The sequence below is a fragment of the Gopherus flavomarginatus genome, chromosome 1, assembly GCF_025201925.1.
Source record: "Gopherus flavomarginatus isolate rGopFla2 chromosome 1, rGopFla2.mat.asm, whole genome shotgun sequence".
NCBI lineage: Eukaryota > Metazoa > Chordata > Testudines > Testudinidae > Gopherus > Gopherus flavomarginatus.
Genome location: NC_066617.1, coordinates 114,728,031 through 114,742,572, shown reverse-complemented (window position 1 = coordinate 114,742,572; position 14,542 = coordinate 114,728,031). Strand labels below are relative to the sequence as shown.

General features: G+C 41.0%; 1 protein-coding gene across 4 annotated transcripts in view; it reads right to left on the bottom strand.

Moving 5' to 3' along the window:
* The window catches only part of DENND5B (DENN domain containing 5B), a 190,127-nt gene that overhangs the window by 24,339 nt on the left and 151,246 nt on the right, over positions 1 to 14,542 (bottom strand). For all 4 annotated transcript variants that reach the window (XM_050917965.1, XM_050917971.1, XM_050917985.1 and 1 more), the window contains 4 exons: positions 13,885 to 14,016; positions 13,236 to 13,388; positions 12,673 to 12,751; positions 9,690 to 9,771 (listed from right to left, as the gene is read on the bottom strand). In XM_050917965.1, coding sequence (XP_050773922.1) covers positions 9,690 to 9,771; positions 12,673 to 12,751; positions 13,236 to 13,388; positions 13,885 to 14,016 — 446 coding nt within the window. The remainder of the gene's footprint in view (positions 1 to 9,689; positions 9,772 to 12,672; positions 12,752 to 13,235; positions 13,389 to 13,884; positions 14,017 to 14,542) is intronic.

The following is a 14,542-nucleotide window of genomic DNA, read 5'->3' as shown; positions in this document are numbered from 1 at the left end:
AGGCTATCTCAGATAAGGCGGAGGAAAAAGAAGACGCGAGACGAAATGTTCTCGGAAGTCATGGAAGTAACCCGCAATGAAAGAGCTCATCTGAATGAGTGGAAGGACGTGGTAGCAAAGTACAGGAAAGATGCCAGTGAACGTGAGGATAGGAGGGACCAGCGTGAGGATAGGAGGGACGCTCGAGATGAGAGGTGGTGGCAGGAAGATCAGAAGTGTAGGCAGGAAGATCAGCGGTGGCAGGATGCAACGCTGGAGCTGCTGCGTGATCAAACTGATCCTCCAACGTCTGGTGGAGCTTCAGGAAGGGCAGCGGGGTCACAGAGTGCCGCTGCAGCCCCTGTGTAATCACCCTCACCATGTTCCATATCTTCCTCACCCAGACGTGTAAGAACGCGTGGGGGAAGGCTTTGTGCACCCGCCCACTCCACCCCCCGTGGACAGTCCAACCAAAAGGCTGTCATTACATTGAAATGAGTTTAAAGGCCTTTTCCTTCCCTTCTATCCTCCTACCAAACCACACCCAGGATACCTTGTCAGTTCTCTGCCTCTTTTTATGATTACTTTTTAATAATGAATACATGATTTTTAAATGATAGTGACTTTATTTCCTTAAGCAAGCTGTAATCAAAAGGGGAGGGTGGGTTGCTTACAGGGAAGGAGTCAATAAAGGGGGTGGGTTCATGAAGGGGAAATACAGCAGTTACACCGTACCCTGGCCCGTGATGAAACTCGTTTTCAAAGCTTCTCTGATGTGCACCGCTTCGTGGTGTGCTCTTCTAATTGCCCTGGTGTCTGGCTGCGCGTAATCAGCGGCCAGGTGATTTGCCTCAGCCTCCCATCCCTCCATAAAGGTCTCCCCCTTACTCTCAGAGATTGTGGAGCATACAGCAAGCAGCAATAACAAAGGGGACATTGGTTTGGCTGAGGTCTGAGCGAGTCAGTAATGTGCACCAGCGTGCCTTTAAACGGCCAAATGCACATTCTACCACCATCCTGCACTTGCTCAGCCTGTAGTTGAACAGCTCCTGACCACTGTCCAGACTGCCTGTGTATGGCTTCATGAGCCAAGGCATCAAGGGGTAGGCTGGGTCACCCAAGATAACTATAGGCATTTCAACATCCCCAACTGTTATTTTCTGGTCTGGGAAGTAATTCCCTTGCTGCAGTCGTTTAAACAAAGCACTGCTTCTGAAGACGCGAGCGTCATGAACCATTCCTGGCCATCCCACGTGGATGTTGGTGAAACGTCCCTTGTGATCCACCAGTGCTTGCAGCACCATTGAAAAGTACCCCTTGCGGTTTATGTACTGGGTGCCCTGGTGCTCTGGTGCCAAGATAGGGATATGGGTTCCATCTATCACGCCACCAGTTAGGGAATCCCATTGCAGCAAAGCCATCCACTATGACCTGCACGTTTCCCAGAGTCACAACTTTTTCTAGCAGCAGCTTAATGATTGCTTTGGCTACTTGCATCACAGCAGCCCTCACAGTAGATTTGATGATCGACTGACCGGTAGCTGTCTGGTGTTGCAAGCTTCCAGAGGGCTATTGCCACTAGCTTCTCAGTTGTGAGGGCTGCTCTCATCTTGGTATTCTGGCGTTTCAGGGCAAGGGAAAGCAAGTCTTAAAGTTCCATGAAAGTGCCCTTACGCATGCGAGTTTCGCAGCCACTGTGAATCGTCCCACACCTGCAAAACTATGCAGTCCCACAAGTCTGTGCTTGTTTCCCGGGCCCCAAATCGGCGTTCAACGGCTAGAACCTGCCCCATTATCAGCAGGATCTCCAAAGCGCAGGGGCCCGCAGTTTGAGATAATTCTGTGTTCATGTCCTCATCACTCTCGTCGCCGCGCTGCCGTAGCCGCTGCCGCCTCCTTGCCTGGCTTTGCAGGTCCCGGTTCAGCATAGACTGCACAAGAATGCGCAAGGTGTTTACAACGTCCACGATTGCGGTATTGATCTGAGGAGGGTCCATGCTTGCTGTGCTATGGCGTTTGCACAGTTCACCCAGGAAAAAAGGCACAAAATGGTTGTCTGCTGCTTTCACGGAGGGAGGGGTGAGGCTGTACCCAGAACCACCCACGATAATGATTTTTGCCCCATCAGGCACTGGGATCTCAACCCAGAATTCCAAGGGGCGGGGGAGACTGCGGGAACTATGGGATAGCTACGGGATAGCTAACCACAGTGCAACGCTCCAGAAATCGACGCTAGCCTCGGACCATGGACGCACTCCATCGAATTAATGTGCTTAGTGTGGCCGTATGCACTCTACTTTATACAATCTGTTTTACAAACCGGTTTTGTAAAATCTGAATAATCTCATAGAGTAGACGTACCCTAAGGTGGTAATACACTTCAAAAAAGAAATACAGTTACATTGGGAAACCCAGTTATGCCACAGTAGCTCCCTTGATAGCGTTAACAAATACAGTATGTTTTGGAAGGTAGCATCTGCACTCCTAAACTATGATATAGTCCAAAAGCAGGTCTAGATGAACAGTAGTTAAAATGCCAGTTGCCACTGACATGCCCATTGTAGCCATCACTGGCGGTGGCAATGACGGCAATTTAAGAAAGAGGTCTACAGGAGACAAAGCCAACAGAGATCTGACATGTTCCAGGAGAACTGAACACATGACTCAGACCTACCTACGCTGTTAGACCTACCCGTGTTAACCTTGTCAGGAGACTACTGTGTTATAACGGAGACCAACAAAAATAGTTTTCACCAGTGCAGTTGGTATCTAAAATGCTAGTTCTCCCCCCAGATATTTACACTAATACCCCTTCACACTTCCAGAGAAGTACAAAAAGGGCCTTGCGTAAATGACAGTCAAGCCCAGAAGGTTTTCCACATGTCTGTTTGTAAGAAAGCAGAGCAATTCTGAACAGTTTTGGTTTTGTTTTTTTTTTAAATCTTTCCATGTTCCAACTTGGAAAGAATACAAGCAGCTTTAGAGCAGAAAAAGACTGGCATGGCAGATTGTAGCCTTTTTAAAAAAATAACTACAAGGAAAAATGAATAATGGTTTTCAGTGCATGGAAAAAGTGGCTGGAAACTTTTTAATTTTCACTCTATTTGCATGTTAAGTGCACAGGCAATTCAGGCAGTTCCATCCCTTTGTGTAAGTCTCTAAGCATCATCCACCATGACTGAAGTGAGCTTTGTTAACACCTGCTTTTTAACTCACATAACACCCCTGAAGGCCCCATGTGCTCTACAAAATGTCCCATGTTATGAAATTTGACATTTACTCCAAAAAACTGATGAAATTGTGCTGCAACTGCTGCTTATTATGCTAACTAGGATAGTTTCATTATTACCTTGTATTCTGCCCCTGCAGTCTCCCCACCCCCCAAATTAGGGTTGTAAGCTCTTCAAGCAAGGGAGTGTGCTATGTTTGTATAATGTCTAGCATAATAGGGCTGGGGCTTGTAGCTGCTGCCACAATACAAACAAAAAATAATGCCGTGTGACTGCAAGACCCAATAAGCTAAAACCTTTTAAAAAAATTTTTAAAGAAAATTTTCCAGCCTCATGTTATGAAATGTGAACAGGTCTAAAGAGAGACAAGATTAAGGGCCTGTCTAAACAGAGAAGGCTGTAGAGGCTGCTTAGTGAAAATGCAACCTACACCAAAGAGAATGGCTTCTCTCATTGGCATAGGTACTCCATCTCCCCCAAGAGGCGGTAGCTATGTCGACTGGAGAAACTCTGTCAACACAGCACTGTCTACAGCAGGAGTTAGGTTGGTATAACTGCATCACTCAGGTGTGTGGATTTTCTACCCCTGATATATATATATATATATATATATATTAAATACAATATAAATGTATTTATACCAGCATAAGTTACTAGCATAGACCCCCAAGTCTAAATGTACTATGTTTTTACAGTCTGATTAATTATAACTCCCCGCCTGTCTGCAAAAGTAGACTAATGTTACATATACTGTCTTGTCCTTTTATCATCACATTCACGGCTTCCCTCTTTCAATACTGACTTGTATCAGTTGAATCCTGTTCTGGAACTAGTAATCACTGTGTGAAGCAAATCCCTTGCTTGTATCAGACTGACAGCTATCAGTTAGGACTTCGCACACAGATAACTGGGCATATAATCAGAAGTCCTTGAGAAATAGGATGCACACATTACTCCTCCACAGCATGTTGAGGTGCACACTGCTATTAAGTCCTTTGAGATGAGAAGATCAAAGCACAGAATCTTTTTTTTCCCCCTTCAGTGCTCACTTTAAATTGCCTCTAATATGAAACACTAAATAGAATATACTCTTTTCCTAAGAGAAAATTCATATAGATATGCACCTAAACCTTAATTTATTCTCCTTGTGTACATCATAGCTGTCTGGTTCTGTAGCAGAACCAGACACCTGCTCAGGGATTTGCATAGATTGTACCCTTGAAAAACATACAGCCTACCTGAAATATAAAAAGGCTCAGTAATCAATATCGGTGTTAACAAAGGCAAACTGTAATAAGTAAAACAGAACATTCCGGGACTTTGCTGCCAATTTATTTCATTTGCACCTGTGGGAATCTGACTAGCTCTTACAATTTATTAATATCAGTTAAAAACAAGGGCATATGTGTATCATTGCCCAGCATAAATACTTATTCTCATTATTATCAGAAGAACACTGCACAGAAGATTTACTGTGGAGATATTGGTAATGGCTTCTAACCTATCCAGTAACATTTCAGAAACAAAAGCTACCCTTTTACACTCATTTTGGTTTACTATAAATCAGCTGGTGGTAGTGGTACAGCCTACACTCCCCAACTCAGATGGGGTCTTCTAGTGGGCTAGGTGCTGTACACACAGTGAGAGATGCCTTCCCCTGAAGAGCTTACAGTCTAAGCAGACAAAAGAAAGGGTGGGAATGGATAGAGGGGCGAACAGAGGTGAAGAGACTTGCCCAAGGTATCACAGCAGGGCAGTGGCAGAGCTGGGAAAAGAGAACACAGTTCCTGATTCTCAATCCAACAGCCTATCCTTTAGAGACCACCCCTACTACATTCTTAGACCATTCTCTATATACACCTCTACCCCGATATAACACAACCCGATATAACACGAATTCGAATATAAAGCAGTAAAGCAGTGCTCGGGGGGCAGGGTCTGCGCACTCTGGTGGATCAAAGCAACTTTGATATAACGCAGTTTCACCTATAACGCGCTAAGTTTTTTTGGCTCCCGAGGACAGTGCTATAGCGAGGTAGAGGTTTATCAGGCACGAACGGTGTATAGTTTTTTCTATAAAGCAAAATAGATTTTAAAATTGCTTTTTGCCTTTGTCTCTCTATTCTGTTTAAAGCACAACTTTGTGCCAAGGAGGCAGTGGGCACAATATTGGACACGTGCAATAACCATCACCTTGTTCAAAAGTGATAGAAAGTGAGGCTGAATCGTTGTAAGGTGTTTACATAACCGTATAACTATCAAAACAGGCAATACTTAGGGCACTGCTTAGATTTATTTCCCATTAGTAGACTCAGGCCAGGTCTACACTACAGACCTCTATTGGTAGGACTATGTTGCACAGTGGTGTGAAAAATCTACACCGGAGTGATGGTAGTTATACCAACCAACCCCACCGTGTAGACAGAGCTGTGTCGATGGCAGAGCTTCTCCTGTTGACATAGCTACTGCCTCTTGGGGAGTTGGATTAACTGTGTTGACGGGAGAAGCTCTCCCATCAGCATAGCAGTGTCTTCACTGAAGTGCACTGCTGTATGTGAAGACAAACCCTTAGTGCCATATGACATTCAGTAGCACGTCAAAAGGATGAATAATTCTTGTCAGCATAAACCTTTGTGTGTAGTTAAGCCATTAATCACAACTTCACACCTCCCTTATGGTGGGAGGAAAGCATGCTGAAGGGTTATGTACGTTAGATTAAATTTATCATCCAGACTTTAGCATGTGGTATGATCAGGTATATTTGTGTATATTCACGGGTGTACAGAAGCGGAACAGGGCATTTTGCTTCAATTATTTTTCCCATGGAGTAGGAAGTGATCACATGATTCAAGCAGCATAACTAGGACATGCTTTCATTAGTCAACTCTGCCATCGTTTGGAAGACACAAATCATGCACGCAGTGTTAACCAGGCTGCCTCCTATGCCTGAAATAACCTGCCTGTACAACATGCAAACTTCCATTTCAAGTCTCTTGTACTTCAACCCATTCTAATAGTCATTGACTCTTTCCATGTTTGCCAACTTAAGAGCTAAATTTAGACAAACATATGACAGCATCCATAGTGTGACAGACATTAACATGACATGTTGATACAAAAACAAGTAACCTCATTACTTTATAGTGTGTAAGTCTGCCTCCTGTTCAGTGTTCCCACTCCTTTATCCGTCATCTTATTTCTATGTGGCATATCAAGTTTTCTAACTTGGAGCATAAGCCCCTCTACACAGGCACCATCTTTTTTCCTTTTGCTTGTAAAGCACCATGCCCACCAAATGTACTGTAAATATTCCCTGCCCCCTAACATTAGTAGTGAAACATGAGACACAAGGTGGGTGAGGACATTACCTCACTCACCTTGTTTCCAATATCCCGGGACTGACGTGGCTACACCACCACCACATACAAGTAGTGAAACAATTTAACTATGTACTGTAGGTAAGATGAAATGTGTTATTTTGATTGAACTACATGATCTCATCACTGGAAAGTATTCTGAATAGTCACCTGGTAATTCATGTTTCTACTACCTGTTTTTGCCAGATAAATGCAGTTAGCTAATACCCGACTACGTCTTGCTTTTATAATGGACAGGGAAACACTCTGCAAGACACTTCAGTTTTCTTCTTCTATCTGTAAATTGGTGGCAGCCCTCCAGGAAAGCCATCATCATGTCATCTATTTATCCTCTTTGTTATTGTACTTTTCAGTGAGAGTGTTGGTGTCAGAAGTCAGCTAAAACATCAAAAGGTTGGTTTGAACTGGCAGTAAGTCAGAACAGTCCCTAACACCTCAAATGAAAACATTCCCTTATGAGGAACTGCCTGGCAAAGTCACCTCAGCCTCTAAGCTTTCTTGTTCCCTAAAGGTTTTCAAACTTTACTACATGAGTGAGACCCACTGGAGTACAGCAAGACAGTAAAGTAAGTCAATTGCTCAGTTTTTAAGTATCTTTGTATTATATCATCTCCACTTCAATTTCTAAGTTCCTTAAGTTTCCTTCCCCTTCCTCTCACCCCCTCAAAAATGTATGGGTATTCATGACACAAAGCGCTGCCAATAAATCTCAATACAGACCAGGAAAGCCTCCTTTTATTGTCAGTAGCTGAACTGCTTTAGAAAAAAAAGGACTACAATGTATACTAGGCTGTGGGTTGTTTAGAGTTACCTCTTGACTGGTTTTCTACTGGAGCTATTGCAAAATAGATCTCACCACATTACAACTGATAAACACGATGCAGTCAGTTGCTTGACAGTTGTCCCATGAGGTCAGTTTATACCACTGGCCAAACAAGAGTGGCACGGATTTAAAGTCCTTTCAGTAACATAAAAGATACATGGTAGCCACTGCTGGGCTTATTTTCTGGACTTGCTGACTGGTTGATGATTTAAAAGAGCAACTGACCTGCCAAAGATCAGTCAATCTGCAAGCCTTCCAGAAGAAAAGGGACAGTTTTAAGATGAATAGTCCAACAACTACATTGACTACCTTTTACTACTTTCTTCAAAGCAATGAATTAGAGAAGTGGTAATCCACCAGGAGCAGAAAGTAGGATTCCAATAGAAATTAACAGCCCAGCACCATCCTGAGATCCCTTTCAAAAAAATGTACAAGCAGCAACTGAGTCCTCAGGGCAACGTATGATCTACCTTTGTTAGAAAGAACCCTTTCTTTGTAGTCTTGGTTATTCATACATTTGGTCAGAACTATCCCCTGTTGAAGTGATGAAATCCCTGATTACTAGGGATATAAAATTTACTTTGACTCTTGATCTCTCCAGAGAAAAATTAAACAATTAATCCACTGAGCAATTAGAAGTCACCAACATATGCAGTAACACAAGAGTCTCCAAAAAATGCAAAGCAGCTAAACAAGTTTAGTTGTTTAAAAGCAAAACAAAAAACCATGCATGTGCTTTGTCAATTGTACAAACACCGTTATTTAATTTCCATCCTTGTCTCACTGACAGATGTCCACATCACAACCCCCCACAATGGTAGTAACTAGCAACTTTGTTGCCAGTGTCTTCAGAGAAGCCAAAAAGACTGAATGAGCCATGGAGACAACACTACTGTCTAGGGTGACCAGATGCCCCGATTTTATAGGGACAGTCCCAATATTTGGGGCTGTGTGTTATATAGGCATCTACTACCCCTCACCTCCGTCCTGATTTTTCATACTTGCTGTCTGGTCACCCTACCACTGTCTCATCTGCACAGAGGATCTCTCTGGATCTGAAGCTATTGTTTAAGTGTTCACGGTTAACGCCCAACATGTACACGAACACAGGGTATGTAAATTCTTCATCTGTGAAAGAGCCTTGGAGACTGAAGCCCTTTATTCACAGAATAGGTACAGCGTAGACAGCAAGCACGGAAGCTGCTAAGCTGTACCTCCACATGGGCTATGTCAGTGTGTCTGAACTCTGGTCTGGAAGGAGCACATCCACATCTGAGATGGTACAAGTCTCTGTGGCCCATTCAGCCGTTGACCTTTCTGAACACAAAAACATTAACAAGGCTGCTAGTTAGTAGTAGTAATGGTATTATTCATGATGTGAATATTTGTTCATAGGGGGGAGGACAGACTAATTGACATTAGACAAGAACAACTTTTGGTCACTACCAGCCTGAACTGAACCCAAACTTGTGACCTAGCAGTAAAAACTCTTAAATCTCATTACTGGTCCCAGAGTCATCCAAGCCCTCAAATTACTTAACATGGCTTAAGTTCTTCTGGGCTGCCTGAATATAAAATGTTATACAAAATACAAAAACCGAAGTAGTAATTTTCTATCAGCTGATTAATTTTGTAAAAAACAAAAAAAAAATTGTCTTATAAATGTTACACTTTGCATCTCAAAAAATACAGTAGATATTGTTATATAGCTTACTGATGAATCCACATGTCAGGAATAATATTTCACTAAGAGCAATCATTAAAATATGTGCTTGCTCGATATATGTTTTCAAAGTCTTATTACCATTTGAATAGCAATTTTTGATGAAATATCCATTTAGAAACTAATATAGTTCAGCCATTGTTGGCAGATTTTTACGTCCATGTAGATTCTAATTTTTCTGTTTTGTCTTTGCAAACTTAGGTTTTCCTGTTTCAACAAATAAAATATTGTACCAGGTACTTCAGCAGCTCTACTTAAAATATTTTTTGCTACCTAAAAGTATCATATCAGCAATAACCACTTCCAACATTTGGCGTACAAATTTTCTTTCCATGACACTTTAGCTGAAGTAAAACAAAGCAGCATGCAAAATTAAAGGTTTTATAAAATGTATTTAGAGGTAAACCACATGGATTTGAGTAGGTGGTCCTTACACAGGAGAAAAATGACGAATTCTCCTCAACCTGAATAAATACAAAGCATTTGTGTTAATGTGAATCTGTGTAATGATCCTTATTAAAGCCATAATAAATGCTTTAAGAGTAAAAATACTGTACCTCATATCATGAGTAAGTGAGACTCTCAGTGTAGGTAATGTAATTCCTGTGTCAGACTTCCTTCTTTCCAGGCCCAGGACAACTGTATAGAAAAAGATACATAACATTAAAAGAATAAAAAAATTCCAGTAGTTTGTTGTACATTCACCTACACATCTGCAGAAGAAATCATACAACACTGAAAATTGCAACAGTTATATGCAGTTTCAGGAATAGTACCAGGCCAAGTGTTCTTCAGTTTATCTGCTTCCACATTAATATGTAATCTAGGTTCCTTTTTCCTTTAGCTAATTCAGGGTTAAACTTGGAGACTTCACATGATTCATCAAATGCATCCTTCTTTGCATATGAAATACATATACGTCAATCTGTTCCATCAGAACAGGACACTTGATAAAACTATTTTTACTGAAATCTCTAACAACTGAAATCCACTTGATAAATGTAGAGGAAGTAAAACTCGCATATTAGATATTAGGAATATCAAGCATTTCTGCACTCTAGTATTTTGTAATGGCAAAGACAGATCATATTTTGCACTCTGGAATTCATGCATATCAGTCAGATTGCTTAGTGGCTGTCTATTAGTCATAGACAGTGGCATGCAGCAACATTTTTAGTAAGACATGCAACAACTATTTAGATTACAATTAAACTTCCCACCCTGATGAAGAGTTTGCGCCGCTAGCTCTGATCTTTCATGGACAACTCAGTTCTACACTTGCATGCCTTTTTTCAGTCCTTCATGCAGAAATGCACTAAGTTAATTCACCTTAAGAACTCAACCAATGTGTCCATATAGCTATAATCTATTAGATCTTAGCCGCATGTGTGATGAAATTTTAATAGATATATGGTACGAGAATGCAAATCTCAAAGAGCTATGCTAATCGTCTATGGCACACTTAAGTTAATCATCTGCCAGAAATGTACAAAGGCATAATGTCTCAATAATTACTGAATCACTGAGTCATGCAAAAGAGATGTTTTCCTCTTCACTTGCATAAGGTTTTAAGGGGGCTTGCTATTATGTATTCAATTCTACACTTACATGCCTTTTAGTGACATTCCACAAAATGGTGTCCTCCATGCAGCATGATCTTGCACATAGTGTGTGCAAGGTCACACTGTGCAGAGGATGCTATTTTATTCTACAAAATGGTATCCCCCGTGCAAGTTCTAGGGCCAAATGGAATCATCTCAGGGGCCACCAGTTGGACCACGTTTAATTCTGGGGCTTGCAATGCATGATGACTTGTCTCTGGTCATAGATGCTTATTACAAAGCTGTCATGACTCAAAAGACTAGTTTATCCATAGATATACACTTGGGGCCTGATCCTGTGAGATTCTGAGTTCTCAAATCCTACTATAGGGATTTAAGCAAGAACTTTGAATGGGGGCATCGAGAAAGTGTTGAATCCTTGCCAAAACGCTCCCCATGATTAGCCAATTGCTGAGAGAGAGGGAAGAATCATACACACTCGTTGCAGTCATCGTAGCATATTTACACCAAATGAATTTTGTGAAATACCTTATGCCTGTCCAAAACACAATCCCGAATTAATTCCTGATATATAAACATTGCTATCAGCATAAACTGGAAATACCCAGTGATATCTGCTACATTCAAAAAACAAATCGGAGGAAACTCAGGAAGACCATCTAATTCAGCCAGAAGTCTTACAAAAACAATGCTGAGCAACAGCTGCAGTGCAGCGGAGTTCAATGCCATACCAAAAGAACCATGTATTACATATCAGTGAGGTAGTTTAATGCCTTTAGAATGACAAACCAAAGAGAATTCCCACTAGGCAAGAACTGAGAGCCTGGGCCAACGAGCGAGGATCAGTTCTACATAACTACTGAATGTAGTGTTCGCTTCACTCCCTCCCAGCCTGAGATTGCTTGTACAGGCCACACGTCATGGAATTCCAACCTTGCTGTTTGAAGTATAATGATCTAGATTAATAGGCATGAATACCAAATTTATCAAAAATAATTCTATTAGACATGAGAGGCCAAATTAATGTTCCTAAATATATGCCCTCATATACCTAGATCAAGGAGGGATTTTTGGACATCACTTTTCTGAGAATAATTTACTTTTCTGGAAATAGTCTACAAAATCTGTATCCTATCAGTTAAAAGCTCATACATTTGGTATGTTCTTGACCAATAAGTTCCATCACAGTCCGATGATCCTAGAAGAGCAAAGTCTGTCCTTTGCTTATCCTGAATATACTCAATCTTCAAGTTAGGACGGGTAACCAGCAGGTTATTGATGCAAGGAAAGCTTCGTGAATGTTTGCACTGAAGTTTCAACAGCTTTAATGGATTTGTACAAAAAAAGATTTAAGATTTCTAAATAATTTATAGAAGATAACAATAAAAATTTGTACATCTGGTTATTTGAGCAATGACAGACCATTCTCACTGATGGAAGAATATTTGCGGCCTCAAGTTGAGCCTCATGTCTCCAAGAAATCCAGCTGGATGCAACTGAAGTCTGGCGCACTATAATATTGTCTAGTATTTACAAAATGCCCCTTATCATTGTCAGGGATGGTCTAGGTACACTTGGCCCTGCTTCAGAGGAAGGGGCTGGACTTGACCTCTTGAGGCGCCTTTCAGCCCTACATTTCTGTGAACCACTTCACAAAACATATGGACTTTTCATACCTTACGTGGTGCTTAGTCAGAGTTGAAATGGAACAGACTAAGCAAAATGACATATCCCATGATTTTCCAGAAGATGGTAACAGTTATAGCATCATTTGAGGCAAATAAGCCATTTGTTTAGTCCAGAGATCAAATATTTGAAATAACTCAAATTACAAGTGTGATGTCCGTATCACTGACACACTGAAAATAAAAAATAAAATACACCACGAAGTGCTGCGGCCTTAGGCCAACCAGAACCAAGATTGCTTACTGTTGAGTCTGAGAGACTGTATACGGAGAGCAAACTCCTGAATACTCACCCGGGGACTCTGCCATATGTTCTTGCTTCTCTTCCCTTTCCTGGTACTGAAGCAAATGGGACCACAAAGCAGATTTCCCCTGAAAATAGAACATGTAGGAGAAGTTTAAAATAAATAAGAAAGGAGCCAAATTAAAAAGCTAGATATTGGATTAGAGCCTCGTGGGAAGTCACTTTCGGTTCTTGCTTCAATTCTTTGCTCCTGAGCAATGAAACCAAGAAAACAGGAAAGGACCCCCTCACAGAACAAGTAATTTCCTGTGATCATGAAACTCTAGTCACTGTTTTTCTCCTCAGTGTTCCCTCCCCAGTCCTTCACTCCGCTTGAGGATGGAAAAAGCTATTTTGTTATTACAATTTGTGGAAAGGCTTCTCTTGAAAGCCTCACAAAAATTTTAGGAAACGAATAGCTGTGCCTGAAGTGTTTAGATATATAATTTCTTAATAGACCTGAGTGTAACCAATAAATAGTTTAAAGAGATAGATTACAGAAAATACTTTTAATATGTGCTAAATTGTACTGTGTACAAGTGCTTTTTCCTGACCAAGTTTCAAGTTACCAACCTGTTTGACTTGTAGACCATGGCTCCAGATCCTTTCCAACAGGTCACAAAGACTAGCAATCAATGTATTTTCCTCCAGACCTGTTATGTTGGCCTCTCCATGTCCCAGCTCTACTGCTTCATGGCCCATCTTCTCCACCAACATACGTTTAGTCTACAAGACAGCAAGATTTAAAGAGTATGTCATCCAGCAAGCTGTGAAAACTACAGATTAGTAAACTTGAATCTGGCCACTTAAACATCAATTCTAATTACAAAATGTCTATAGTCAAAAGACTATTAATTTTAGGTAAGTTTCTATATAATGCACAACATAAAGAATTTGATACTACATTAAACTATGATTGATGCAATTATACTCAGATGTCAACAAACTGTTTCTTCAGCTACACAGGCAGGCTTTTCTATTGTTCACAGAAGAGGTGCTCTATAATAGAAACAAGGACTTGATGGGTCGCATACACAATGGTCACTATACTCTGTGGACTGCTCCTTTTTGGAAGAGGCTCCCAAAACCCTGTCAGTGTGTGAACATTTTAATAGAGTTTATATGAACACCTTCTCTCCAGTTCATTATCATGCAAACTACCTCTTCTCTCCCATTCCCGATCCCATAAAATCTCTACCAACATGTTTTTAAAAAAAGTTACCTTCATGCGACATTCTTTCAGTAACCCTTCCACAAATTTCCAGTTTGTCTGAGCAATTACAGCTGGAGAAAGGTCTGACAGTTTGGGCTGCCTTAAATTTTTCCCCAAACTTCTTGCCTCCTGCATGTATTTCTAAAAAACAGAATTAGCATTAATATGAAATTCCCTGGCTTCCTTAACTGTTGACAGACAAGCACGGATATAAAAAGGACTTAGAGCATGTCAATCTATGCACTCTAGTGATTTATCTGAAGCTTAAGTACAGGAGTGGAGAAGTGTAACACCCCACAGGCTAACAGAAAAAACTTCCCATGTGGTAAGTGCAATTGAAACGTCAAACAGAACTAGCCAGTGGATTGTGTTATGAGCTAGTAGTCCACAGTTAGCCAAAATGATACCTTCAGTGAGCATAACAGTCCAAACCTGCATTAAACATTTCTTTCCATTGTTATTTGATTTTCACTAGTAAAAGGGATGAAAAAGCCAACTGAATAATCTGAAGAACATAGTGCAGAGCTGAATGAAAAATACTTTTGAAAGAAACTAGAAAAACAATGTGTGGGAAGGGGAAGGAAGAGGGATTCACTGATTTCAAAGAATTTTGGCTGAGGAAAACAAAGACATGTGACAAGTTGGTCCTTGTCCTTACTGACAAACT